Source organism: Chamaea fasciata, unplaced genomic scaffold (assembly GCF_029207755.1).
Source record: "Chamaea fasciata isolate MVZ Bird 193981 ecotype frontalis unplaced genomic scaffold, bChaFas1.0.hap1 SCAF_16, whole genome shotgun sequence".
In the NCBI taxonomy this organism is placed as follows: Eukaryota; Metazoa; Chordata; class Aves; order Passeriformes; family Sylviidae; genus Chamaea; species Chamaea fasciata.
The window spans coordinates 16,113,229-16,134,631 of record NW_027094101.1 but is presented as its reverse complement, the minus strand read 5'-3'; the positions used below and the strand labels follow the sequence as shown (position 1 = coordinate 16,134,631).

Sequence of the window (21,403 nt, the reverse complement as noted above, 5' to 3'; positions counted from 1 at the left end):
GGGGGAAGGGTGCAGCTACACTAACTGCTGAAATAAAAGTTCCTGCAAATTCTGCCCTGCATAGTAATAGTAATGACAAGAGCAGCTGGGGCTTCAGCTCTGGGTTTTAAGAGCTTGAGAACCCAGCAGGCTGCAGCCTCCACACATGAATTCTGGGCCCACCCTGTCTCAGCTGCAGGTTTGTGGATCCACGGCACAAAGGCTGATTTCAGGTGGAGGGGGGTGTAGGGACGGCGCTACTCTGAGGGAATTTGCCCTCTCAACGGCAACAAGATTGGGGAGAGGAGAATGAAGAACTTAAGATGGAGCACTATACAGTGGCATTTCATGTAATGTGGGAAGGATATCCTTTCTCTTTCTCCCTGCCAAATGTGTTTGCTGTGAATTTAAAAGGACATTTGCCACTGCAGGCACTGACCTTCTGAACTTCTGACCACACTGGCTGCCTGACTTTTGACTTCAGAGGAACAAAGTCAGAAGTGTATTTTAAGCCCATCCCTAATGCAGGGCCTTAGAAGGGCAGACCTTTCTGAGAAGCAGGGGAGCTGCTCAGCTGAAGTGTATGGCCACAGGCATGTCTGTTAAATTCCTAATGATGGAAGATTCACCTCTTGAATGCAGTGCAAGGATATGTCCCATCTACCTCCATCACAGGACATGAGCAAGACCAGGGCAGGTGTCTAAGCTGATGTGTGGCAAGAAGAAAAACAGGCTTATTTTCTGTTCTGTTGCAAAACCAAGGATGATTACATAAAACCTGCGATGGAACAGGTTCAGAAAACAAACAAACAAAACAAATAACCCCCCCAACAAAGCAAAAAAGAAGTTGTTCTTCGCACAACATCTTGTTAAAGGGCAGATTTCTCTCACAAGCGATTTTGTAGTCTACTAAAAGTTCACATGGGTTCAATGAGAAACTGCATTATGTCAAATGAGGACTATTAGTAGACTATCATGATGAGCTTAGAATCATGGAATCATTTAGGTTGGGAAAGCCCTCTAAGATCATTGAGTCTAATTCCAATGCCATTCCCACAGCACTGCCGAGGCCACCACTAAACCATGTCACCAGGTGCCACATGTACTTTTTTTTTTCTTTTTTTCTTTTTTCTTTTTTTTTTTAACACTTCCAGAGATGGTGATTCTACCACTGCCCTGGGCAGCCTCTTCTAATGCCTGACCATCCATTCTGCGAGGAGTATTTCCCTAATATGCAAATGAAACCACCCCCGGTGCAACTCGAGGCCATTTCCCCTTGTCCCATCCCTTGTTCCCTGGGAGCAGAGCCCAATGCCCACCAGTCTGCACCCACAGTGTTTTAACATTTTTTTTCTCTCCCTCTCTGTTATGGCAAAGCCATAAAGGCTAACTAATCCCAAAGTCCTGCACACCCTTATAACAGCTCTCATCTCTCCACGGGTGGGCAGGTAAGGTCACTGAACCAGCAGAAAAATAATAATACGATGAAAAAGGCTTCCCGCAAGCTGTTAGCTGAAGCAGGTTCCTGCAGAGTTGCGAGTGGCAGGGCCAGCCCCGGGACGGGGGTGGCAGTGTGGGGGGGTCTGATCCACTTCCAGGGGCTGCCAGCAGCTGGCAGGACTAAGCCTTTAGGCCAAGCCCGAACGAGGAGAGACATTTGAACGTCTCATTTGGGGGCACTGGCAGAGACGAAAACAGCTCAAAGCACGTGTCTGCTTCGGTTTCAGAACGAATGGCCCCGCGGCGGCCTCCGCCCCAAGCCAGCAGCCCGCCTGGCACAGCGCAGCCACAACACCCCCGCAGGCATGGAGCTGGTGCTTCCAGGGCTGGAGGGGACCTCCAGGGACGGCAGCGCTGCCTCCTGTGAGGCTTCTCCTCCACCCTCCGGCACGGGTGGGATTAGCCATGCCTGGGCTGTGCCTCCGGGACGGGACAGACAGGTCTGCGCCCTAAGGCGACGCGGCTCCCGCCGGCCGTGGAGCGCGGCTGCCCCGAAAGGGTTACGAGCAGGGCTCCGCCCTCCTGGTACATCGGTGTCCTCCTGGGTGACCTTCCCGGCAGCCCTTGCTGGCTTTGCCCCAACCAAACAAAGACAGCGGCAGGTTTTCAAACAGCCGCCTCCCGAAAGTTGGCTGCGGGAGAGCCCGGCTGTGCTGGCACCTGGCCGGTCCCGGCCACCGGAGGACGCGGCAGCGAGTTGGTGCCGTCGCCTGAGACCCCGGCAGCCGTCGGGAGTCCCTGTACGTGGGTGCTCTGCCTGTTTGCTTCTGTGCATTGAGCTGGTTTGGGTGCTGGGAGTGGCGTGGGAAGGATGAGAGGAACTCCTGGCAGTGGTGCGAGCACAGGGAGGGTGCAGCAGCACAGGGCTCCGGGGCCCGCGGCCGTGCGGAGGCCGGTGCGGTGCTGAGGGTCGGTGTCGGAGCTGGGAGCGGCATGCCCGATCTGAAGTCCTGTCCTCCAGCCGCTTCTTGAACTCAGAAGCCCAGCAATTTCCCGGCGAAGTGCAGATTCCTTTAGATAACTGCCCATGTGTGGGTGGACGAGCAGGAGATGAAATAACAGAGCTGAGTGAGTGCTCCTTTTGGCTCTTCAGTGCTTTTCTGTCCCTTCCCTCCCGCACTCCCAGGCTGTTTACAGCCACCTCCGCAGCTGCAGTGCTCTGCTCCGGTGCCGGTGGGGTTTGGGGCTCGTTGTCTCTAAATGCTGCCTGAGACTGAGGACGCTTGTCCCGGGTGTTGCACCGGCTTGCAACTGGTGCTTCATTTGTCCTTCGGATTCATTGACTTCGGGTCGTGGTGGCGACTACAGAGAGCTCTCCTTGAGGCCCCGGAGATGCAGGTGATCAGTGGGTCATTCTGCCCGCAGCAATACTGGCGTTCCTTTATCATGGAGAGGTGTGAGCACTCTGTACCAGTCATTGCTTAGCATTTGTGGGGATTGCACTGCAGCACTGGCTCAGCCCACAGCCTCTGGATGCTGGTGTTTGTCCTGTGCTGGAAGACCTTTGGTCTGCCTCCTTGTTCAGTGCATCACTCCTTCTGAACCTCGGTGAGGGTAGGGGTAGATGTGTGTCTGGCTCCAGAGGGTACAGTCTGTGTGGCCTCCTTAGAGGAATTGCAGGGTGGGGTGTTTTTCTTCTGAGGACTTGGAAACTCTTCATCCAAATGTGTTGAAACAGCCATAGTTGTCATTGCAGGGAGTTGAGAGAGTTTCCAGTGGCTGCGTTGTTGAGTAGCTATATAGATTTGGAACAACAAAAATACTAGATTTTGGGATTTCCTCTCTAATCTGCAGAAGGGTGTGAATTTAACAATTTAGCTGAAATACTTTTAGGTCTATTAAGTCATCTGCCATAGTTTCTGAACACCTGGCCCTCTCTTGAAGTCTGAGGCTGTTTTTGCAGTGCATACTGGTAGCTAGGCCATGAACAGGTTTAGGACTTCATGACTGTCTGCCCCTGGATGTGTCAAGGCATACATTTGTGTATTTCAGGGCTTTTAGCTTAAAAACTGTGCCCTGATGCTCGTTTTCCTGCAACACTCTTATGCCCTGATGCTGTAGGAATATACCTGCTCAATGCTAAACTTAGTCAAACCTCCTGGTTTCACTACAAGAAATAAATACCATGTTACACTTTGCAGTGATTTATTTGTTTCCACTTCAGGCATGTGAAAGACTAGAAATTCAAGGTGTTCTTGTAGGGTAGCCAATGCAACTCTCTCTGCTGGAAGGGCTGTATCTGTGGAGAGCGGTGACTCAAAGTGCATAATGCTTTACAAAGAGGCACAGGTAAAGGCAGGGCTGTGAGATACTTGGCCTTTATTGTGCTTGTCTGAATACTAAAGGTCACCTTGATGAATTTTGGAGCCAGGATGTGAAATCTAGCCTGCTCCTCTCCCACAGGCCTTCTCAGGTGTTCTGTGAAAGCATCTTGTTCCTGCAAGCTGGGGTTCCACAGTTCTTAATACCATGTTTGGATGCTCCAAATAATTTCTTAATACATACCTGACCTTTACCAGACACAGCATCACAACTATGCTGAGTTTGTCATACCAGGTAATAAAATGTTAAGGGTGACCTCTGGGTTTTGGGCTTTGGGAGAGTTGATCCAGTGCAAAGCCTTTTTGTTCAAGGCTATCAAAGTGGGATTTTTAACTGTGTCTCTGCGCTGTGGTGTGTGACCTGGGACCCATTCACCATTAGGGAGGATTTTCCAGTATTCCTGATACTGTTCCCTTTCTCCCCTCAAACATGAGGTAACACTACTAACAACACTAACATAGTGTTGTTACTCTGGGCCCCTAAACATCCCAACACACTCCTCTTTATCTTCCCATTGTATTTTTTCAACCCACAAAACTGTTAAAGAAACCTTGTGGAGATCCAGTTTTCTTCAGTGTTCACATTCTGCAAATTTTAAAGTAGAACCATAAATGTTTGTGTTTTCCTTGTGAAGATCTGACTTTAAAGTGTGGCCAGGAAGGGATAGCTCCTCAACTGGTCAGCCTGAATGAATGAAGCAGTTGTCAGAGCAAGTGAGAGAGCAGACAGAGCTATGGGTTCTAAACAGCTCATTTCAAATTCTGGGCCAGACACCCAACCCTTTCTCTCTGCCATTCTTATGTCTGAAGTACAAATTGATTAAACTTTTCTTCTGAGGTTATCCCTTCAGAGGGGACCCAGCATGGCTCAGGTAGCAGCAGCACCATCTAAATTCATCTGACCCATCACCTTTTGATAAAATCTGTAACAGAGCTGCTCCTTCAAGAAAGGGCTGTGTAAGGTGGGATGCAGCCTCGCTACACTCAGTGCTGTTAGATAATGTTATTGCTTCCACAAGGCTTGGCAAATCCCACAGAACAGTGGCACTGAGTAAAATTGCAGCCTAGGAGAAATGACCATTTTTCCCTGGCACAGATCTTCCTGCTTTGGCAACATTTCAGCATTGGACACCTAATACTGTTCATCTTCTTCCAAGCTAAGTTCCACTGAACCACCTTGCCCAGCTCATTGCCATTCTTGGGGCTGTCCTGTGCAGAGCCAGGAGCTGGACTCAATGATCCTTGTGGGTCCCTTCCAACTTGGGATATTCTGTGATTCTGTGAGCCCTTTCTGATTACCTGTCTCCACAGAGCTAAGACTTCCCAATCTGTCCCTACCGCAGTGAAACTGTTTTCTGCATGAATAGCCAAGAACTATCCATGTCCCTTCCAAGCTGTGCCAGGCGGGCTCTGGAAGAGGACCTGGAGGGCAGAAAGCCCAGTGGAGGATTGTCCTGCCCATGGACACATGGCTGTGTTTAGAGCACAGTTCTCTGCAGGGTGAGGATTTTGGCATTCCTAGCAGACTCACTCCTTCCACAACTCCTTTGCTCTACTTGATACACTTCTTGCTGTCTGAATCCATATCTGAATCCCATGTAAACCAGCACTGTAAAAACCCTGTCCTTCTAGGAGATGTTTTTAATATTTTTCCCCTCAAAGCTGATGCAGAGTGAAAAAGGACTCATCTTGCCAGGTTTTGCAGCAGCTATTCAGAGCACTGTGGGAAAGCAACAAAACTAAACAAGATGGATGAGGGTCACTCCCCAGCTGCTTGCAGCTGTTCCAGCTTCCCATGGAAGGGAAGTCTGGGGGTCTGAGAAGGAGGTCTGGAAATCAGACCTGGGGAAAGTGTGGGCAAGAGAATCTTGTCGAACTATCACTAATCACAAAGTCCAGATCTGACAGATTTGGCTTGTGTCTCCTTACACGGTTCATGAGGATCAATCCCCTTTTGGCAATACTGAATCCATTGTGAATGGGGTAAAGTGTTTCCCATGCCCTGGTACACTGGCCTTGCACTGTACAAAGAAAATTGAAAGAAAAGAGACATAGCCACATCCAGCTTTGATCTTCGTGATCTTACATGGACCTTCTTAGGGCAGGAGTATTTTGCACTCTGTGCAGCACAGCAAGCCCTTGAGGTCAACATGCTTTGGAATGTTAACAACATAAAGTGTCTGTTTTCAATTGCTGAGACCAGACAAAATGAGCTTTATCTTCTTGCTCTGCATCTTCATGCTCCCTGTGGGTCACAGCTTTTGCTTCTCTCCTTCCTCTTCTTCAATCACATCTGTTCTCAGCATCAGCAGTTTGTCTCTCTGGTGAGACCTGCTGCTCTACCTCTGTACCTGCTGCCTCATGACTGTGCTGCTCCTGAAATGGTGGATGGGAGCTTGTTGCTCTGATTAAGACCATCTGTACGTAGGTGCCTCAATCTCTCCAAGGCTGTTACATCTCGTGGGCCAGGCTGGCCACAGGCATGCTGTGGTGCAGCTAAAGCAGCCATTGAGACTACACAGCCCCAGGGTAGCACAGCTACCTGTGCCATGTCTGCTGAAGGATTCACTCTTCCTTGCTTCACCCCAGCATGAATTCTGGAAGCAGCTTTGCTTGTATCTCCCAAGGATAAAAACTGCCTGTGTCCAAAAGCAGCTGTGAGATGAAAGGGAGAAGTTAATCTTCCCAGACATGAGCCAGCTCTGTGATCACACAACTAATGTTTCACTCTTGGGGAATTTTGCATTCAAAGCCAGGTAACCTGGTAGTCAGGTAAGTCAAAACCAGGGCTTCAGAAGAACTGTGGGAGAGAGGTGGCAGTGACTGGGGTAGATGTGTGTGCAGGCAAGTGAGGGAGCTCTACCCCAGGGACTTGCAGGATGGACATTGGGGAGGTCCTCTCTCTCAAGTTCACCTGCTGTAGTGGGGGCTTGCACAGGCACAGGAATGAGTTGTGAAGAGGAAGAGCCTGCTTGGCTTAAGGCTAGTGGTTACATCACTTGAGTTGTAGGAAACCTGAATTCATGCTCTTCCTCTCCTTTAGACCTTAAATCCACTCTGCTCTGAAAGGAAGTCTGGGGCATGCTGCCTTCTTTCTCCTTCTCTCCTGAGGCTGTTTCATTTTGTATGTAATATTATCTGGACCAGAGAGTATGGGAACTAAGGAAACAATCCTGGTGATGGGAAGGCTGCTCCAGGCTCTGGGCTTTTTCTGTGGATATAGCTGCATGCAGAGTTATGTAATAGAGCATTATCAGCAGTAATACTGGAGTAAAGGAGCTTTCCCAGCTACAACTAAGCACATAAAGACTTCAGGCATTGCAAGCATTCAGCAGGTTAATTCAGGATGGTTAACCATTCAGGATGGTTAATCTGCAATTGGGACACACACCTAAATTGGCAGGCTGGAGTAAAATTCCTGTTGCAGGTGTGGTGGTGTAACAAGGCATGCACATACAAATACGTATGTCCACCTGGCTGTGTAAGGTCTCAGAAGCAGCCCACCAAAGGGAAAAACTTGTAGCCTGTGGTGCTGCGTGACAGCCCTCTCTGATTGGAACTAAGTAAACTAAATGTTCCAGTCACTGCATCTTCCCCCTGGGACCCCCATCCAACTGCAAAACACAAGTGTGTGGGCAGGGAAGACACTTTCAGACCATGAGGAGCCATTGCAGCTTGCAGGGGAATAATGTGTGACTGCAGAATCTGGGTTTGCCAAAGGACTTGCGGCTGTGGCTGAAGCACAGTATGACAGCCAGGGAGGTGGAGGCAAGCAGGATTTTGGAACAGGGGACTTTTATTGCCTACACTCAGCTCACGGCACCTGGTCGTTGTATGGAAATGCCAAGCCAACTTCGTGGTGCTGCTCTGTTTTAGAAATAGCTAAGGTTGAGTCAGTCCATATGAGACTGTTTCAGGATTTTTTGGAGGAGATGAACCCTCTCTGTGTTCATGATATCCGCAGAAAGGGAAAGTGTTAGAGGCGAAGGTAAGTTCACACAATTGCCATGAATTTTCTTACACAGATGTGCTCTGCTTTCCTATTCTCCTGCAAAGCCACCGCTGGAATTAACTTTTCCCAAGTGTGTAAGAAACCGTTAGAGGAACCATGTCACTCCCAGCCTGGCTCTGGAAAGTGAAGGGAACTCCATCAGTCACAGGCCTAGGAAAATCCTTGAATCTTTCTCTCTCATTGGATTGTTTTTTGTTTTTGCTTGTGTAAAAATTATTGGAAAGTAACAAACATCTTGAAGGCCAGGTGAATGTAAAGGTCTCATCTCTGTTAGTGAATGTGTAAGTTGATAAGGTGTGTGCGTAGGACACACAGCAGGCTGCAGCTCCCTGGGGAAAATACCCTCTGGAGAGGGAGAAAGAGGAGAAGGTGATGGACTCAGTGTGGAAATGGGGAGCACATTAAGTACAGAAAAACTGTGAGTTTGCAGCAAGACCTGGATAAATAAAGTTATAAGTTGAGATGGAGCCAGGCCGGGCTGTTGCAAAGGCTGACTGTGGGACCTTGGGACTTGGCCTTCCAGTACTTGAAGGGACCTTACAAGGAACATGAAGAGATACTTTTTACAAGAGCATCTAGAGATAGGACAAGGGGGAATGGCTTCAAACTGTCAGAGTAGGTTTAGATGAGATATTAGGAAGAAAGTCTTCCCTATGAGGGCGGTGAGGCCCTGGTCCAGGTTGCCTGGAGAAGCTGTGACTGCCCTTGAAAGTGTTCAAAGTCAGGTTAGACGGGGCTTGGATGAACCTAGAATAGTGGAAGGTGTCCCTGCCCATGGCAGGGGAGTGGAACAAGCTTTAAGGTCCCTTCCAAACCAAAGCATTCTGGATTCCTCAAATCAGGAGAGACGATGAGGTGCTGGTTAACACATTAACAGCAATGAAGCTGGGGAAGGGTGTAGAGGGTAAATCTTACAAAGAGTGTCAAGGGAGCTGGGGTTGTTTAGCCTGGAGAAGAGGAGGCTCAGGGGTAACCTTATCACTCTCTATAACTACCTGAAAGGCTTCTTCTCCAGTGAACTAGTGACAGGACAAGGACATAGCCTCAGGCTGATCAAGGGGAGGAATCTGGTTGGACATCAGGAAAAATTTCTTCACAGGAAGGGTTGTCAGGCATTGGAATGGGCTGCTCAGGGATGTGATGGAGTCACCATTCCTGGAGGTGTTCAAGAAAAGACTGTCTGTGGCACTTAGTGACAAGGTGCTACCTTAGTGACAATTGTGCCACCAATTGACAAGGTGTTGATCAGTCAAAGGTTGCACTCAGAGGTCTTTTCCAACCTAGTATTTCTGTGATTCTGTGATCTTGGAGGAAATTGCTGGAATACACTATTTTGTGGAATAGACTCATGTTGCTTTCACTGGTAACCCTTTTCTCCTACCTGACAGGGGTAGAGTAGCTGTTGTGCACTTTGTCCACCTTCAAGGTGCAAGTGAGCAGGGTTGGAGCTGGATTTTGACCTGCACTTCTGCCTGCACTTGCCTCCTGCATCTCCTGCTCACCTGCTGGATTCTGACCCCTAGCCTGCTTCACAGTGTCTTCTCTGAAATGGCTTTCCAGGTCTTGGTCTACCTCTGATCAGTAAATAAATATATTTTTTTAAGGCCTGATGCAGATGCAAGTGCTGTTCTTGAAGGATAAAGAGCCTGGGTGAAGCCTTAAGCGTGGAGCTGCTGTCTGCAGCCATGCCCTGCTGCCCTGAAGCCATCTTGGCCAAGCTCCTCATCCTACTGCCCCTCCAACAAATGGGGGGTTCTGAGGGAACACTGTGAATTGGGAATGCTGAGCTTATGTGGGGTTAGTGGGGTAACCCCCGTCTCTGCTGCCTGTGAACTTTTCCCAAGCCCAGGAAAGCAAGGCAGGGTGGTGGGACCTTAATTGAGGGCTGGGGAAGGGCTGAAGGGGATGAGTATGTGGTGAAGGAGGGTTTTGGGACATGGGGATGGTACACAGAGGGCAACATCATCAGTGGAGAGGGAGCTGGAGGAGATGCAGTGTGGAGTTAGTGCTTCTCCTAGGTGGTCTCTTTCATGTCTTTCAAGGTGGTCTCTTTCTCCTTCACCCTGTGGAGGCTGGGTGAAGGCTGCAGGCATGGCTTTTGGTTTTCCTGGTATTTATGTAAATTATATGTTTCTGTCACCAGTTGTTCAGATACTCCAGTGCCCTCTGGCTGTGTCTGGAGACACTCTGGGAGGAGGGCAAAGTATATTGCTGGGGCTCAGGCTCCTCATACCTGCAGCTTCAAGGTGGTGGTCTCCTTGGAGCATCTTCCTTGACATGGGGAAGGTTTAGAATTTCTGACCTTGTGCTCTTGCTCTGCAACTGTAGTGTCTGCATCCAAGGATGTCTATTTTCCAATATCCACCGCCCCAGCTCTTACCTACAAGGTCCCTAATGCACACAGCAGGGCATGGGGTGGCCTTTAGACACAAACAGTTGGGTCAAAGTACAGCCTACATCTCTGGAGCTAATGTGTCTTTCTTTTGCCATGGAACAAATAAGATGCAGAGGAGCAAAACTCCTCTGTCAGATTGACTCCATTTCTCCCTGAGGCTGATGTCCAATGGTTTCCGTGCCTCCTTGGCGAACATAACACATTATTGTCTTTTTTAAGATTCACATGTGCCTTGGGAAGTGTGGTTTGGAAGGGGTTCCTATATCCCATCTGCTTGGCAGCAGTCACTTGACATAGTCTCTAATTGGAAAAGTGTTTTCCTGCCTTCTGGGAATTCTTGGAAGATATTTATGTTGGTGAAGTGTAACCCAAAAGTATGTCCTTCAGGGAGCAGCTGCAGCACTGAGGGTCCAAGAAATGCCTGCAGATTAAGGAATTTGGTAGAAAGTGGAAAAAACTCTCCACCATAGTTGTGTAGATGCATAAATGTGCATATATAGACATATATAGGTATATCCCTGTGTGGTACAGCCATGTACCTGGTGTGAGAGGGGAAGCACAGGAAGTGCAGCCATTATACTTATAGTTGTGCCTTCTTTACAATGAGTGTATCAGTGGTTGCATTTGCTTCTCCCAAAGGTACAGGACAGTGTCGTCTCCAGACCCAAGGGCAGGCTCTGCAGCACCAGCAGTTCCCACGTGGAGTTTCTACAGTTCTGCTTGCCATGACCTTCTGGGCCACCAGGGAAACACAATGGGGTCCTGCCAGCCTCGTGTGATGAACCGTCACTTGCCAGGACTCTCACCAGCCTTCCCAGGACACTGAGTTGCTGCTTGGGACCCTGACCACTTCTTATTCCTCACTGTGCTGCTGGCAGGGTGGGATTGATGTCCAGTTTGGCACACTGAGCAGAGCCAAGCCCCTCACCATCCTCTGTGCCCTTGGCAGACTGGGCAACCAAGCTAGACCCCTCTCTCTAAAGGGGCTCCATGTGAGCAAGGGACAGGCTCAGGGCTGTCCATATTCGTTCAGGTGGGAAGAGCCACCTCCTTCACCCTTTCCACCTGGGAACCATGTCACTGCTGGGGATGGCACCACATGGATGCAGGGCGAGGGCTGGCTGCCTGGCAGCAAGGCACTAGCTGAGCCTGAGCACCCTCACAGGGCATCGAGCTGCCTGGGGGGTGCCAGCATCCCCGCCACGGCCGCACTCCAGGGATGTAGGTGCTGGGCACAGGAGGGGTCCTGGCAGCGATGGGCCGGCTAGATGACCATGCCAAGAGAAGGATCGTGGAGCTGCGCAGGGCTGGGCTGAGCTTCCGCAAGATCAAGAAGGTGCTGGAGCTGGATGACATCCGGGTGACGCCACAGGCCGTGTACCTCTTCCTCAAGAGGAAGAGCATGGAGCCAGGGTCCCAGCCCTGGCCCCCGCTGCAGGGGCAAGAGGCTGAGCCCCCCAAGCTGCTGGGCACCCAGCACCCTGCACTGCCCACCGGGTATCCTATGGGCAGCGGGGCGCCCTGCTCAACTGACAGCCAGGACACCAAGGAGGGCATCCAGACTGTTGGTGTGGCCTCGCTCTGCAAGGAAGGTGGGCAGCTTGGGGACACTCTACCTGTGGGGCTGGCCCCTGGGAATGGTAAGGCCTGGCCCCATGGGGTTCACCATGGCCACTTTCTGGCACTGCTGGGCTCATGAAAGGGCCCCGTTCCCCACTGGAAACCACCCAAGGGCCTCCTTTTGAGGTATTTCTCTCTCTTGTTGCAGGTGATGACAGTTCCACAGGCACAGCCCTGGCCCAAGGGACTGCTCTGGGGGTCCTGGCCCCCCAGCCACTGCCCAGCCGAGGGCAGCTGGTCACACCTGCCACCCAGAACTCAGCCCTTATGGTGAAAAAGAAGACTGTGGACAGGGCTATCTTCCTGCAGAAAAGGGTAGGATGGCAGGATGGGAGAGTCCATGTGCTCTGGCCAGGAGCTGCTGCCATCTGGCCAGCCCTGCACAGCACCCTGCTGCATCTGCACCATGTGGTGGGGCAGGCCTTTGGGCGTGAAAGGCTCCCAAAGTGTCCCCAGCTTCTGCTAGCTGTCCTCCTCAGCGATGCTAACCCCGTGTAGTAGTTTCATGTTCACTAATTTCTGTTTCTCAAAATTAGTGTAGTAGTTTAAGTGCTTACTAGAATTATTCACTCTTTTTCTGCTGTGAGATAGAATTAGGAGAAGAGCAAAGCAGGTTCAAAACATAAAAGGTATAAAGACAGATTTATTAACAAAACTGCAAGAAAAAAAAGAAATTAATAAGAATTGGAGTGAAACCTTTAAAACACTTCTCCTCCCCCTACAACTGTTCACTTTCTCACTGACAACAAAAAAAACTGGGATTTTCAGTTAGTTTCATTACTTTAAAATAGTCTTTCATCAGTTCTTAGGGAGAGGAGCCTCTCTTAGAAATCCTATAGAGACATTGCCACTAGAAACAGTTCTCTGGTGGCTGCCATGTCACAAATCTGCAGCCGCCCAGAAACTCTGCAAACCGTGAAGTCCCTTCCATTTGGCAGCCTTCACACAGCTGCGCTCATGAGCACATCAGCTTATTAGTTTAAAACAGTTAAAGGATGACTGTTCTAGTATAAAACAAAGATTGTCTTTATCTCTCAAGTTATCATCATCTCAAGAAACAGAAGTGGTCTTTTTCCCTGGGGTTAGAGGGCTTCATATCTCTTTCTATCTTCCTCTGTTCAAAATTCTCCATTAGATCACAGCTACATCAGTTCACAGTTATGACTAGAACTTTGCATCCCCTCAAAAAGCATTCTATAAGTTACAGGGATTTTAGTCTTCTCCATGGCCTCACAAGAGAAGTCCAGCCTAAGCTAGGCAACTTCTCAATCTTCCTTCTGCCTAGGAGTTTTACTCTCTTTCTCTGTCTTCGCTGACTTCAGTCTCATGCTGTGTCTTTCCATGTCTCGCTCTATCCTTCTCCTCTCACTTCGGAAGAAGGTTAATGTCCTCAGGTCTCATTTGTACAGTGAAAGAGTTAATATCTTACCCGGGTGTCTGCCATTTGGGCTGTGGCTCACTGTGCTGAATTTCAAAGCTGCGCTGATGGAGGGGGGCCTCAGTAGGTCACGCCAAGAGGTCGCAGCAGCTGCAGAACTCAGGCTGGCTGATAGATGCTTCCCCCACACCTCAGTGGCACCGGCCAAACCCAGGCCAGGAGCTGCTCCCCGAAGCCTGGCGGACACCTCCCGCGGCCCAGGCCGGCGGCGGGGCAGGCCTTAAAGCTGGCTAGATGTTAGGAGCTGTGGTGTCCTCTCCCTGCTGGCAACTACTGGGATCTGGGGGCGCCCAGGCAGGCCCGGCCCCACCAACGCGGCCGAGCAGCAGGGCCCGGTCCGGCCCACCCAGCCCGCTGCACAGAGCGGGCCAGGCCGGTTGGTAACCTGCTCCCCAGGCCAGGAGGAAAAAGGGCTTTTCCCGAGATTCTCCGATTTTTAACCTACGTAATCCAGAAACGTTTCTAACTCTTAATTAGTTCCACAGGTTGTCAATATTCAAAGCTAGTCACTAACTGTATTTTTTTGCCTCAGCTTCCTTCATTCAGTGCAAAACCCGCACACCCTGGCACTTGGCAAATGTATCTGGGAAGCCCTTCTGGGTGCGGGTGAAGCCATGGGCCCACCTGCCTCCAGCCAGCATTCACCTGTTGCTGCCAGGCTCGGCCTCCAACCAGCAGCTCACAAACCTCTTTTTATGGCTTGGTGTCAGTACCATCTCAGGAGGTTCTTCTAGCCACGCAAGCCTGGAAAGCAAAATCCAGGAGATGTTGTTTCTGTCCCTGCAGAGAGCAAACGGAAGTCTGGCCTCAGCGTGGGCAGCCCCACTGCTGTTCAGCAGCACTCACCCAGGAAGGGTCAGCATGTGCTAACAAAAGGCTGCACCAGGGGCTCCGACGGAGCAGCGGCTTCGGGGCTGGGTGGGGCTGAAGTGCAGCTCATGGTGAGGTCTAGAGGTCTGCACCAAGGTGATGGCTTTCTCTGAGAGCTCTTCTCTGAGCCTTTTAGCTAAGTGCAGAATAAATCTCTTCTTAAATGACATTGAACAGGCAGCTGATAATATTTCACGTACTCTTCTCTCCTGCCTCCCACTATTCCAGGTCAAAGATGCCAGCACTCAGACTGCCTTGCCAAACCCTGTGGGTCCAGGAAATCACAGCCTTGCTTGGGGCGGACCAGTGCCCCCCACTGCTCCCAGCTGCCCCGCCATTGCTGAGAAGCTGGACGCTGTACAGATGGAGGTGCAGAAGCTGAGCCAGGCCTTGCATGCGGTGCTGGAGCGACAGTGCTGCCTGGAACGCCAGCAGGAGCACCAGCAGCGGCTGCAGCAGGAGGTGCTGATGACACTGCAGCAACTCAGCTCTACCGTCAGCCACAGCGCTGTGCCAGCCACTCAGCCCTGTGGCCCCTTCAGCAGCATGGCTGAGCCCTCACCCACCATGCCAAACTTCAGCCAGTTCAAGATGGAGCTGATCTGAGCTCCCGCAAGGCCTGTGTGTGCCAGCAGTGTTGTGCTGGGCAGTGGAAGGCTGAGGCCTTGCTCCTTCTATGCTGCTCATCCTGGCTGGCACTGGAGCTGGCTGGGGCCCATGGACCTCTGCAGAAGGCAGTTGCCTGCAAGGAAAAGATGCAGCTAAGATGGACACAGCAGGGAGGTGGGACTCCAAGGATACAGGAGGTTTCCTTCTCATGAGGGTCAATGCCATTATTATCAATCTTGCCCTCCCCTCCACAGAGCCTTGTTCAGTAAAAATCTGTCTACGCCACAGTTCAGAACCTGTGTGGGATCAGTATCTGCATTTTCCTTACCCCTCACCTGGCCAGTAAGCAGGCTGGATCTTTCTGGGTCACTATCACCATGGATGGAACTGCACAGGGTGCAGAAATCCATGAGGTGAGACCAGCGCTCCACACATGTTGTTGGAGCCTGGTATCAGCTGCTGCACCGTTAGGGATAGATCAGACTGTGTAGGAAATAACCTTTTACTGAGCAGATTCCACCTTCCTCACTCCACAAACTCAGCAGACCTGGAGTCTGGTACTGCTGCTGCCCACTGTCTGGCAAGATACGAGCAGGACCATACCAATAAGAGTTGCACCTGGTCAGGAACTGATTAACTGAGTGTTTAGCTCTCCTCTAACCCATTTGGACACCCTCTGGGTTGTGATCCCCAGTTGCAAGGGCTGTCCCTAGAGCAGGCTGCTGGTGGTGCAGAGCTGCTCTAGCAGAGCAGGGCATGATGCTGAGAACCCCCTTGCCTGGACCAGAAGGGCACAAGGAAGGCCGATGGGCTCTCACTGAGCAATAGAGTCCAGAAGGGCCAGAGACTGGCCTTGCCTGCCAGGAGAAAAGGTCTGATGGGGGTGGCATTGGCTCAGCACCCAGCAGTGAATCCCAAGAGGAGGCAGAGCATGTGTCCTTCCTCAGCCAGGCAGGCTTCTGTCTGTGAGCACCACGCTTGGCACAACCTGTGCCTGTGGGAAGTCCGCAGCCTGTTTCTGAGGTCTCCTTGAGTCCAAGGTCAAAATTAAGAAGGGTAAAAACCAATTCAGGTGTTTGTACACAGACTCACACACACAAAGCTGTATACACATGCACAGACGTAGGTGCATGTGGCAGGTCTGTGCAGCAGCCCTGGTGCAGGGCGGAGCTGGACACCCCCTCTGCTCCCCTGAGACACATTGCCAGCCCCAGGGCTATCAGACCCTGCTCCAAGGAAGAGCTCTTCCCTGTGGCCACAGCATCATCTGTTGTGTGCCACATGCTTTCTCCTCTCCCACCACAGTATGTTGTCAGTACCACTGATGGCCCTTACACTGCACCTGCAAACATGCCCAGCATCATCCAGGATTTACTGGTGTTATCTCAGCCTCACAATGAACCTGCAGTCTGCTCTGTCAGAAACAAAGGGGCTTTGCTAAAAGGAGGGGATTTTGCTGCAAAAATGAGGAACAGCATATTGAATGGTTTGAGGGCAGTGTAGGTATTCACCTGAGCGAAGGAGCAGGTCTCCATGCAGCACTTAGAGAGGAGGCCCTGGGGAAGGAGAGGGCGGTGGTTTCTCACCTTTTGATGAAGTAAAAAGTCCGGCCAACCAACAATAACAGGAGCAGGAGAGATCCTATGACAAACAGGCAATTTCCCAGCCCTGGAAGAAAGCTGAGGGAACAAAGGCAGTGAAGAGCCATTACAGCCATGACCTTTTCCCAGCACGAGGGGCCCCTAGGAAGTCACAGAGTCACAGCATGGGTTGGATTGGGCCAGGTTGGGTTGGGTTGAGTTGAAGGGAACCTTTAAAGGCCATGTAGTCCAACCCTCTACAGGGACACCTACTATCCCAGGTTGCTCCAAGCCCCACCCAAACTGGCCTGGAACACTGAGGGAGGGGGCAGCCACAGCTTCTCTTGGCAACAACAGGTTGGGCTGTCCCAGCCTGTCCCTTTTTTCCCCTGCTACACCCCCTGTGACATCCTGGCTCTGGACAGTCCCAGCCTGGGTGCCAGTAGCTGCTCTCAGCAATTGGGCCTCAGGGCTTCCTGGCTCTGTGAGCAAAAGCAAAAGCAAGGGGCTCCCCACTGAAGCCCAGTGGCTTGCCCACATGTGCCCTCTCCTGTGGAGACATGGCCTGACCCTGGTCCCAGCCCTCCTCAGTGTGTTGGAAGCAGAGTCCCTCCTACTTACCACCACTGTGTGACATGAACGGCATAATTTTGGGGGTGTCACACTCAGGTCTGGTTTTCAGAACTCTTCCATCCATGGAGAAGGGATCGGGGCTGGCCAGGAATCCGTGGTGACAGGCTTTGATGGGACTGCTCCTGCTCTAGCTGCTGAGCCCACTCCTGGCCCCAGACCTTCACCAGTGAGCCCACACATGTCAGGTTAAGCTCTGCCAAGAAACAACAGTACATTTTGGGTGGTCAGAAACCCTCTGGGGTCAGGGATCACATTGCTCCAATGACTTTGTGCCCTTCGGCTCCCATGCTCTTCACCTTTCTCTCCCCACTGCTCTGAAATCATGCTGCCATACTGCATCACAGGTAAATTGAGCACAAGCTCAGCCTTTCTTTTGGTGACAAAAGGGACTTGAGGTTGTCATCCCACCCAACAGAGTACTTTTTAGTACAATTTGTACCTCTCCCCACTGATCAGAATTGAATGAAATTGTTCAACTGGTCAAAAAGGCATTTGGGTGACGGAGATAGAGCATGGCAGCAAAGTCTTCTCTTCCTTAAAAAAACAGCCAAAACCCAGGAAACATTTTTCCCATCCCTCAAAAGCTGTAGTCCTTAAGGCTTCCAGAAGTGACTGTTTGGTCTGGTTACTTTAAATAAATATAGGAGTTGGGAACCAGAGTCCTCTGGACTGTAAAGGGCTTTTTGCTTTGTGGGTTCAGGTTTGTCTGGCAGACACCACAATATGATCAGCAGAGACTGCCTTTCTTTATGGGCCCTCCAGCTTGGCCTCATGAGCAGCCCAGGTCAGGTTGTCTCCTGTTCCCCTCACTGAAATCCCAGTGCCCATCACTGTTCCTCAAAGTTCCCTCACTCCCTTGCCAGCGTGCAGGGTGGGCTGGAGCAGGGACTGTCCTGATAAGGCAGCTGTGGATGAGCAATTACAAGGGAGGAGGGCACTTGAACTGAGCACGAGGAACTGGGTACCAGCCTTGCAGGTGGAGGTCAGAGACACTGCGGGAGCGCTCCCCCTCCGAGGAGTTCACCAATGCGGGGGTTCGGAGCTGCAGCCGGCTACCTCTGTCCCTGAACTCGCATTTAAGGGTACAGCTTTAGTACCTTTTTGATGATGTGGGTCCTGGCCCTCAGGCAGAAACGTGGCTTCGGCGTGGAAGAAAGGAGGACTCTCGTGTGGGTTGCAGCTAGGGTTTATTGCCCCCAGGAAGCCCACGTGAAAAGTGGGTTCCTTGGCTTTGGGTTTCAGCTTCAATACAGGGGGTGTGGAAAGGGGCAGGGGGCAATCTAGAACCAATCCCAGGTAGGATGGGAGTGACCAGAACAAGAAGACAATTAGCAGGACATCTTATACATAATACAGAGCGGAGAAGTCATGGGCTCTGCCAATCACCCCGGCCCCCCACCAGAGCCTGGGCAGGGTTGCAGGGAGATGGACAGGACCCACAACTAAGGCAAAACCAAAGAGGGGTTTTTGCAAGGGGTAGGTAGAACAAACCATTGTACAAAACTTTGGTAACCTAAATTTCACACCGCAACAACCAAGACCCTTCCCAAACTTTCCAGCATCCTCCTGTGGTGCAGGGTCCACATGGAACAGTGTAGGGGAAGAGGGCGTGGTTTTTCTGGGTGCAGTTCAGGACTGTGAGTAAGCTCCTGGCAATGTGCCCCTTCCAAAACACTTGGCTTCATCCCACCCGCCTCTGCCTCCCACTCTCCCCTGCCCGCTCCTGCTGGATGAGTCTTTACTTCTACCCCTATACACCAGCTTGGCTCCTTTGGCAGCCTCCCAGAAAAGCGGGGAAAGGTCACATCCCACATCTCACCACAAGGGCCAGTGCAGAGCAGTCTCTCATGCTGGGACAAGAGCGAGACACCCACTCTTGCCTCTCTGAGGAGGATGGAAGAGGAATCTCCATGTTGCCAGATCTTGGTTACCCCATGGTGAACCAAGTGTAGTCTTTGCAGAGGCTGGAGACCGCTCTGTATTTCTTTGTTGATTCTGGGTCAGGGCTGAGACGCAGGAATTGGTTTCCACAGATGGGCTGAGATGGGAGGGTTTGCTGGCAGTTTCCCTGACTGTGCCCCCACCACCATGAGAGACCTGGAACAGGGGGTTCCTGCCATTGCTGCAAATCTAACCCTGCAGAAAGAAATCCTGATCAAGGCTCAGCCTGGCCTGAGTAGAGACAACTCAAATGAAACACATGGCCACCTTCCTATCATAGAATCATCATAGAATGGTTTGGGTTGGAAAGGACTTTGAAGCTCATCTCATCCCACCCACTGCCGTGGGCAGGGACACCTTCCACTAGACCAGGTTCATCCAAGCCCTGTCCAAGCTGGTCTTGGACACTTCCAGTGATCCAGGGGCAGCCGCGTCTTCTCTGGGCAGCCTGTTCCAAGGCCATACAAGTCCATGCTGAAGCTGTAGGTGCAGGTGTTCTCTTGGGTTGGCAGTACAACATCCACATGTGTGTGTGTGTACCAGTTCTCTCCCAGTGTGTCCCCTTTCACAGCAGCAGGCCGCCCAACAGCCCCTCTCCCACGCCGTGGAAAGCTGAGGTCAGCCCCTGTCCCAGCCTTTCCAGCCCAGCCCGGTGGGATGCCCCACTCCACTCCCTGGGTGTGAGGAAGCAGAGGTGGAGATCCATGGTGAAGGCGTGTTCCTGCTGTTCCGCAGGCTGGGAGATGGCTCCAAGAGGGCAAACTGCAGTCCTGTGCTGACATTGCCCCAGCAGCTCAGGGACGTGGGCCTGTCCCCAAAAGAGTCAAAACTCACTGATATGTCCCACACCTTTCCTCCCACCGCTAAATCCCACCCTGGGCCCCAGTTCCTGGCACTGGATGATGGAGAGTTGGCTGGAGCTGGAGCTGGAGCTGGAGCTGGAGCTGGAGCTGGAGCTGGAGCTGGAGCTGGAGCCGGAGCTGGAGCCAGATTTCACAGAGTCATCGTAGAGATGGGTCCAGCTGGAGAATATGTGAGCTTGGCCAGAGCAAACTTATTTGGTCTGACTGGCTTCTGCAGGAGTAAGATTGCTGCCTCATTACAGCCAGACTCCCACACGTACGAGTTTGTCCTCCAGGACAGTTTTCGAAGCTACACAATACCTGCCCCTTCATTTCATTAACCTATCGCTCCCTCTTCACACCAGCAACTTTCCTAGAGAAGTAACCGACCTGTCACCCTTGCAGGGCACAGTGTAAGATGGCCCAGGGAAGCCCAAGTGTCCTCCAGCTGTGCCAGGCACACGTGTAAACCAAGGCATCCACCAAGTTCTCTGGCATTGCCTTCCCTCCAACAGGAATCCCATTGATGCTGTACACAGCAATAGTGCTGGAGCCTTCACTAGCTGCAGAGATGTTCTTGAAGGTCAGGTTTGTCCCATCTGGAAACGCCAGGGAAATAGATGCGATGAACATCTAGGCAGTGTTAGGCTGAACTTTGTGCCTGACAGGACAGGCCAGCAATGAGAACTCCAAGAACAGAAATGAGAAACACGGTAATGGTCATGACTGAGGCCAAGTAAAGCTGCAAGGAAGCTGCTTGCTGTGAATGTGTTTCCAAAAAGATCAAGGCTCCTCTGAGATGCAGTTGTCTTCATGCAGCCCAGACAGAAATTAAGGTGAACATTAATAAGAATGTGAATGTGTTAAGGTGAACATGATGAAGGAATGTGCTGACAAAGCACCAGCTGAGGACCAGGAGGAGGCAGCACCACTGCAGGTTTCAGTGGGCATCAGCAAACACAACATGCGGGAACAACCCACAGTCCTTCTTCTCCTGAAATCCCCTTGTCCTGGTACCAGCAGGAGGAACTTTCAGTCCTCCCACTCTCCTGCATGGAGAGCTTGGCAGAGGCATGGGGGAGGATTTATCACCTTCTCAAATGGAGTATGACAGAATAGCCCAGGCAGAAAAAATAGAAAAAGCAGGAATAAAGGACAGGAAAGGCAAGACAGAATTGTTCCCCATGTTGTGCACCCTCCTCCATCTGTTTCCTCTAAGCTGCTCAAGCCCCTGCCCATGTGTTTAAAGACAGACCCCACTCCAGGCCCATTTTGTCAGACTCACCATGCCCATGTTCTCCATCCAGCACAAACACCAACAACCCTGTGGCTCTGAAAGTGCCCTGCAAAGGGATGCTGGAATATGCCTTCCCCTCCTTCCCTGAGAAGAAGATCAGGCTGAGCCCTCTGAGGCTGGTGCCAGGCTTCCCCTCCTGCTCCATGAAGTGGATGTGGGCAGACCTGCTGGCCGGGCACAGCTCACTGATGCGGACAGCCCGAGGGCTCAGCACTGTGGAGCTGCTGCAGAAGTTTTCCCCCAGCAGTGTCACTGTGATCACCATTGTGTGGAGAGACAAAAAAGCTGTTGCCACTACTGACACTCCCATTTTATTCAGGTGGAGTGACAGCTGCTCACAGCGTGACCTCTTGTTCACCTGAACAG

The 21,403-nt window shown here is 51.4% G+C and overlaps 1 protein-coding gene across 3 annotated transcripts; it reads left to right on the top strand.

The window, feature by feature from the left end:
• The first annotated feature begins 2,048 nt into the window (after positions 1-2,048).
• LOC136297756 (uncharacterized) lies at positions 2,049-15,039 on the top strand. Of its 3 annotated transcripts, none has more exons than XM_066197944.1 (4): positions 2,049-2,219; positions 10,847-11,799; positions 11,976-12,142; positions 14,364-15,039. In XM_066197944.1, exons 2-4 carry the CDS (start codon positions 11,463-11,465, stop codon positions 14,739-14,741), a joined length of 882 nt encoding a protein of 293 aa, XP_066054041.1. In that variant the 5' UTR covers positions 2,049-2,219; positions 10,847-11,462; the 3' UTR covers positions 14,742-15,039. The 3 variants fall into 3 exon arrangements, with proteins under 3 accessions (XP_066054041.1, XP_066054038.1, XP_066054039.1); XM_066197941.1 differs by having other exon boundaries at positions 10,847-11,847; XM_066197942.1 differs by lacking the exon at positions 2,049-2,219 and adding an exon at positions 6,505-6,572 and having other exon boundaries at positions 10,847-11,847.
• Positions 15,040-21,403: the final 6,364 nt, after the last annotated feature.

Coding starts and splice junctions, on each gene's coding strand:
- LOC136297756 (XM_066197941.1), top strand. CDS start 11,463: ATGGGCCGGCTAGATGACCATGCCAAGAGAAGGATCGTGGAGCTGCGC. Junction 11,848..11,975: donor GGGGCTGGCCCCTGGGAATG/GTAAGGCCTGGC, acceptor CTCTTGTTGCAG/GTGATGACAGTTCCACAGGC. Junction 12,143..14,363: donor CTATCTTCCTGCAGAAAAGG/GTAGGATGGCAG, acceptor CCACTATTCCAG/GTCAAAGATGCCAGCACTCA.